Below are 7,457 nucleotides of genomic sequence, written 5' to 3' on the forward strand. Positions count from 1 at the left end.
TTCACCAACTGCAAACTAGATGAGATGACTATCTCATGATTATCAAGATGTGGGTTAGTCACTGATAATCCTTAATCAGAAGCTGACCTGAACCTGATTCACAGACTGCATCTGTGGTTCCTGTGATTATGAGCCACAGAGTAGGGAAGAGGGAAAGGAAACCAAGCTCTCAAAGCCCTTTCTCTCTCTCTCTCTCTGTCTCTCTCTCACCAATGCCACCCCGCATCTGTTTTCTATAGCTCTCCATCGCAAAGATTTTTTAAAAAACAAGTGAAAACATACTTTGACCTCGATTTCTCCATATTCAGGGGAAAAAACATTACATTAAAAACTCTATTTATTAATAACCAGTCAGTGTAAGAACAAGATGGAAAGATGCATGTCCCAGATGACAAGAACCATCCATTGACTTTATTGTTTATCTGCAGGTGCATTCAAGTCCATGGGGATGTCCAACCTAACAAGACTCCCTGAATTCATCCTCTTGGGACTCTCTTCTCGCCCTGAGGACCAGAAACCACTCTTTGCCCTCTTTCTCATCATGTACCTGGTCACTTTGATGGGAAATCTGCTCATCATCTTGGCTATCCGCTCTGATCCTCAGCTCCAAAACCCAATGCATTTCTTCCTGAGCATCTTGTCCTTTGCTGATATTTGCTACACAACAGTTATAGTCCCCAAGATGTTAGTGAACTTTTTATCAGAGAAAAAGACCATTTCCTATGCTGAATGTCTGGTGCAGATGTATTTCTTCCTAGTCTTTGGAAACATGGACAGTTACCTCCTGGCAGCCATGGCCATTGACCGCTATGTAGCTATCTGCAACCCCTTGCACTATGTCACTGTTATGAACCATGGACACTGCATGTTGCTACTGGCCTTCTCCACAGCTTTCTCCTGCCTTCACTCCCTCCTGCATGTCCTCCTGGTGAATCGGCTCACTTTTTGTGCATCAAATGTTATCCATCACTTTTTCTGTGATGTCAACCCTGTTCTGAAGCTGGCCTGCTCTTCTACCTCTGTCAATGAAGTTGTCGCCATGACAGAAGGGCTGGTTTCTGTGATGGCCCCATTTGTCTGCATCGTCATCTCTTACCTGAGAATCCTCATTGTGGTCCTCAAAATTCCCTCAGCTGCTGGAAAATGCAAAGCCTTCTCCACCTGCAGCTCCCATGTCACTGTGGTGACTCTGTTTTATGGGAGTATTTGCTGTGTCTATTTCCAGCCATTGTCCAGCTACACTGTCAAAGATCGAATAGTAACGGTCAACTACACTGTGCTGACACCAATGTTGAACCCATTTATCTACAGTTTAAGAAACAAAGGCATGAAACAGGGCTTAGAGAAATTGATAAGCAGGATTAAGTTTCAAATGAATAGGCTTTCCACTACAAATTCCAACAAAATTCGTGGAGCCTGATTGAAAGGTGTCTGTGTGGATGTGTGTGCACATGTGCACACTCATGCACACACACATCAGCATCTGAGGGAAGTCTTTTATGGAGAAATACTCTTTCATCAACTGGGTGGACAGTTTTCCACCCTGTGGTCTCTATCATGCCGTGGTTGGATAGTTCTACCCATGTCCTAGTACCTATGCTAGAACTGTAGACTCACTCCATGATATCTCTCCATTCTAGGAAAATCACGTCCCCTTTATTCCTTCTATATTTCCTTGGAACTGTCCATTTTTCCATCTATTTATAACTTCAGCCAAGTTTAGGCATTTGAATTTTTGTACACATCTATCGAGAAATCTATTCGTGCACAAAGATATTTATGCATACATAACCACTCTGTTCTATTTAAACTTTCAGACATTTTTTGCAGGTGTGTCTGTGTGTGTGTATTTGGAGTAGGGGGCGGTGACCTCCTTATCAGACCAGACTCGGGGTCTCCTTACCTGTGTGTTTTTCTCTCTGAAAATGCCTATATTTCCATGTCTTTTTTTATCTGTTTATTTTTTCAGAATGAAGGAAGATTTATTTATTCTATGTAATCAGAAATGTTTCCTATAGCCTCTGGAGGCAGAATAAAAAATCAATGGATGCATTTCAATTTAAAAAAAAGATAAATGGATGTAAACTAATAGTTACAAGCATTTGGTTTAGAATGCCTGATATGAAAGAGCCTTTCAATTTAGGTGGGGAATGAATTATATAGAAAAGCAGAATCAGAGAGAGGAAGACAAACACTCTAGCCTTCATTTATATGTCGAATCTAAAAATCAAAGCTAATGAATACATAAAACAGAAACAGACCACAAATACAGAGAACAAACCAGTGGTTGCCAGAGGGGAAGGGCAGTTTGGGGCAGGTAGGAATGGGAAAAATAGGTGAAAGGGAATAAGATCTCTTATTAATAAGTGTCAGCTATAAAATAAAGTCACAGGCAAGGGATGTAATGTACAAAATGGGAATATAGTCAATAACATTATAATAACTTTGTATGGTGTATAGTTTATCAATTCAGTCACTCAGTCATGTCCAACTCTTTGCCACCCCATGGACTGCAGCATGCCAGGCTTCCCTGTCCATCACCAGCTCTCGGAGCTAGCTCAAACTCATGCCCATTGAGTCGGTGATGCCATCCAACCATCTCATCTTATGCTGTCCCCTTCTCCTCCTGCCTTCAATCTTTCCCAGCATCAGTGTCTTTTCCAATGAGTCAGTTCTTTGCATCTGGTGGCCAAAGTGTTATAGACTATAGTGTATAATCTATAAAAATATCAAATCACTGTTGTTCACCTGACACTAATATAATATTATAAGTCAACTATACTTCAATTTAAAAAAAGGAAAAGAAAGCAGTCAGATGAATTACTATGCATTATGTTGTTATGGGTAAGGACAGTTTAGGGTGACTTTCTCTCCTGGTGTTTGTACTTTAACAAATGGAATTGTTTAAGTCAAACAAATTAATCTCTCATGGTATGTTACACAAGGAATTAATGGATGACCTCAAAGTTTTAAATGATAAAATAAAGAGTGTTTAAATCCCTTTGATTTTGCTTCAATCATCCCTTATGCAGGTAAAATTTATGAAATTCTTAAGTTGAAATTATAATAATCCCCAGGATCTCAGAATGTGACTTATTTGGGGATAAGTTCTTTAAAGAGGCAATTAAGTTAAAATACAAAGAACTGACTCATTGGAAAAGACTCTGATGCTGGGAAAGATTGAAAGCAGGAGGAGAAGGGGATGACAGAGGATCAGATAGTTGGATGGCATCATCGACTCAATGGACATGAGTTTCAGCCAGCTACAGGAGTTGGTGATGGACAGGGAAGCCTGGCATGCTGCATTCCATGGGGTCACAGAGTCGGACACAACTGAGTGACTGAACTGAACTGAAGTTATAAGGATGTCATTAGGATGGCCTCTACTACTATATGGTGTCTATAAAAAGAGATTAGAACACAGATACACACAGAGGGAGGACCATGTGAAGACACAGGGACAAGACGGCAAGTCAAAGAAAGAGGCCTCAGAAGAAACCAACCCTCCCAATACCCTGGTCTCAGATGTCTGTGGGTGCATGCTAAGTCATTTCAGTGATGTCCGACTCTTTGCAACCCTACACACTGTAGCCTGCCAGGCTTCTCTGTCCAGGGGATTCTTCAGGCAAGAATACTGGAGTGGGTTGCCATGCCCTTCACCAGGGGATCTTCCCGACCCAGGGATTGAGCCCACATCTCTTACGTCTACCTGTATGGGCAAGCAGGTTCTTTACCACTAACACCACCTAAGAAGTCCCAGAACTGGGAGAAGATAGATTTCTGTTGTTTAAGCCAGCCAACCTGTGATACTTTGTTATGGCAGCCCTAGTGGTAAAGGACCTACCTGCCAATGCAGGAGACATAAGAGATGTGGGTTTGACCCTGGGTTGGGAAGATCCCTTGGAGGAAGGCATGGCTACCCACTCCAGTATTCTTGCCTGGAGAATCTGATGGACAGAGGAGCCTGGCAAGCTATAGTGCATGGGGTCGCAAAGAGTTGGACACAACTGAAGCAACTTAGCACGCACAGCAAACAAATAAAATATCTTTGATGATCTTGCTGGTGATAACTGAAAAGCACATGGCACTCATTGTCTCAAATATTTAATCCACAAGTACTCCACATGTCTTCCATTCTGGCTATTACATTAGTTTTCAAAACCTGAAAGTCTATTTCCAGTTTTTTAAGGAATCTCCACACTGTTCTCCATAGTGGCTGTACTAGTTTGCATTCCCACCAACAGTGTAAGAGGGTTCCCTTTTCCACATCCTCTCCAGTATTTATTACTTGTATGATCCAGCAATCCCACTGCTGGGCATACACACCGAGGAAACCAGAATTGAAAGAGACACGTGTACCCCAATGTTCATCACAGCACTGTTTATAATAGCCAGGACATGGAAGCAACCTAGATGTCCATCAGCAGATGAATGGATAAGAAAGCTGTGGTACATATACACAATGGAGTATTACTCAGCCATTAAAAAGAATACATTTGAATCAGTTCCAATGAGGTGGATGAAACTGGAGCCTATTATACAGAGTGAAGTAAGCCAGAAAGAAAAACACCAATACAGTATACTAATGCATATATATGGAATTTAGAAAGATGGCAACAATAACCCTGTATACAAGACAGCAAAAGAGACATTGATGTATGGAACAGTCTTTTGGACTCTGTGGGAGAGGGAAAGGGTGGGATGATTTGGGAGAATGGCATTGAAATACGTATAATATCATATATGAAACGAGTTGCCAGTCCAGGTTCGATGCACGATACTGGATGCTTGGGGCTGGTGCACTGGGACGACCTAGAGGGATGGTGTGGGGAAGGAGGAGGGTTCGGGATAGAGAACACATGTATGCCTGTGGCGGATGCATATTGATGTATGGCAGAACCAATACAATATTGTAAAGTTTAAAAATAAAATAAAATTTAAAAAAAAAAGAAAAAAAAAACCTGAAAGTCTCTGATTTGTGGGTAAATCCAGTGGAATATAAAACTAGGAAATTTCCATAACCTCTAGCTTGCTTGGGAATAAGACCTAAACTTAACTAGTAAGAGATGGGGTGCAAAAGTCAGAGCAAATGATCAGAATGATTAATAGGTTCCCCACTAAAGCAATGAGGTATACAAAGCGAAAAAGGACAAAGAGAGGCCTCTAGTACTCAAACCAGAAGAGTCTCTGGAGGATGAAATCAAACTGTATAGTTGAGATTCACTTGTAGATACATAAAAAAATTTTAATAAATTCTGCCAGATTAGATTCTTAGCAATTCACAGTCTCCAGAAAAACATAAAGGCTGCATTTCTCCATATCTCCACCAATACTGTATGCTATTAATTTATAAAGATTTAAAATCTCAATCTGATGATGGACAGTGGCATCTTAGGCATTTTTCCCTACTGAAGCAGGAGAGCAAATTTCCTATCATTATTGAGCTTTTGCACCATCTCTTTAAACTGGACATCCCAAGTGGCTCAAGTGATAAAGAATCTGCCTGCCAATGCAGGAGACACAGGTTTGAACCCTGGATTGGAAAGAACCCCTGGAGGAGAAAATGGCAACGCACTCTAGTATTCTTGCCTGGAAAATTCCATGGACAGAGGAGCCTGGTGGGCTATAGCCCATGGGGTTGCAAAGAGTCGGACACAACTTAGTGGCTGAACACAGCACACTTCCTTAAATTGCCTAAGTATTTTGCCCTTTGGGGAGATTGTTGTAATTTTCTTATCAACTGGTAGGACCTCTGTAAATTGAGAATGTTAAAAGTTTGTTTACTTATGTGTTTACAAGTATTTTCTTCAAATAAATTTTTTTGTCCTGTAGTTTCACTTTTAAAAATCAATATTTTTTTATTTTCAACATAGACTAGTTTATTCATCCTTTCTTTTACATTCTGAGTGAGAAGGTAGGCTATGTAAATAATAATAAAATTTGTTCTAGTATTTTGTAAGTATTCTTGATTTGGCCTTATATTTTTAATCAAGCTGGAGTACAGACTTTTGGAGGGCACAAACAAAACTTTGTGTGCCTCAGGAGCCAGGAAAAAGGAGCAGTGTCCCCACAAGAGATCAAACCAGTCAATCCTAAAGGACATCAGTTGGAAGGATTGATGCTGAATCTGAAGCTCCAATACTTTGGCTACCTGATGCAAAGAATTAACTCATTGGAAAAGACCCTGATGCTGGGAAAGATTGAAGGCAGGAGGAGAAGGGGACAACAGAGGATGGGATGGTTGGATGTCATCACCGACTCAATGGACATGCGTTTGAGCAAGTTCCAGGAGTTGGTGATGGACAGGGAAGCCTGGCATGCTGCAGTCCATGGGGTCACAAAGAGTCAGACATGACTGAGTGACTGAACTGAAGAGTTCAATTTTATATGACCCTTATAAATCTATCTTTCTGATTCCAGGATTATTTTAAAACACCCTTTCTCACTAAATTAAAAAGTCACCAATATCATATGCCTAATAAGATCAGTGAACTAAAATGGGCTAGAATGGGTGAATTTCACTCAGATGACCATTACATCTACTACTGTGGGCAATAGCATTGAAACATGTATATTATCATATGTGAAATAGATCGCCAGTCCAGGTTGGATACATGAGACAGAGTGCTCAGGGCTGGTACACTGGGATGACCCTGAGGGATGGGATGGGGAGGGAGGTGGGAGGGGGGTTCAGGATGGGGAACACATGTACACCCATGGCTGATTCATGTCAACATATGGCAAAAACCACTACAATATTGTAAAGTAATTAGCCTCCAATTAAAGAAAAAAAGAATCCCTTAGAAGAAATGGGAATAGCCATCATAGTCAACAAAAGAGTCTGAATTGCAGTACTTGGATGCAATCCCCAAAATGACAGAATGATCTTGGTTCCTTTCCAAGGCAAAGCACTCAATATCACAGTAATCTAAGTCTATGCCCCAAACAATAATGCTGAAGAAGCTGAAGTTGAACAGTTCTATGAAGACCTACAAGACCTTCTAGAACTAACACCCAAAAAAGATGTCCTTTTCATTATAGGGGACTGGAATGCAAAAGTAGGAAGTCAAGAAACACCTGGAGTAACAGGCAAATTCAGCCTCGGAGTACAGAATGAAGCAGGGCAGAGGCTAATAGAATTTTGCCAAAGGAACCCACTGGTCATAGCAAACACACTCTTCCAACAACACAAGGGAAGACTCTACATGTGGACATCACCAGATGGTCAACACCAAAATCAGACTGATTATATTCTTTGCAGCTAAAGATGGAGAAGCTCTATACAGTCAGCAAAAACAAGACTGGGTGCTGACTGTGGCTCAGATCATGAACTCCTTATTGCCAAATTCAGATTAAATTGAAGAAAGTAGGGAAAACTACTAAACCATTCAGGTATGACCTAAATCAAATTCTTATGATTATACAGTAGAAGTGACAAACAGATTCAAGGGATTAGA

The 7,457-nt window shown here is 40.8% G+C and overlaps 1 protein-coding gene across 1 annotated transcript; it reads left to right on the forward strand.

Moving 5' to 3' along the window:
- Positions 1-442: 442 nt before the first annotated feature.
- On the forward strand, positions 443-1,420 carry LOC104991569 (olfactory receptor 1L3). Its single transcript, XM_010844109.1, has one exon. The coding sequence runs from the start codon at positions 443-445 to the stop codon at positions 1,418-1,420; it is 978 nt and encodes a 325-aa protein (XP_010842411.1).
- The last annotated feature ends 6,037 nt before the right edge of the window (positions 1,421-7,457 follow it).

The sequence above is a fragment of the Bison bison genome, unplaced genomic scaffold (assembly GCF_000754665.1).
Source record: "Bison bison bison isolate TAMUID 2011002044 unplaced genomic scaffold, Bison_UMD1.0 scf7180017864193, whole genome shotgun sequence".
NCBI lineage: Eukaryota > Metazoa > Chordata > Mammalia > Artiodactyla > Bovidae > Bison > Bison bison.

Bases quoted from the DNA above. Each gene is read 5' to 3' on its own strand.
- LOC104991569 (XM_010844109.1), top strand. From the start codon at position 443: ATGGGGATGTCCAACCTAACAAGACTCCCTGAATTCATCCTCTTGGGA.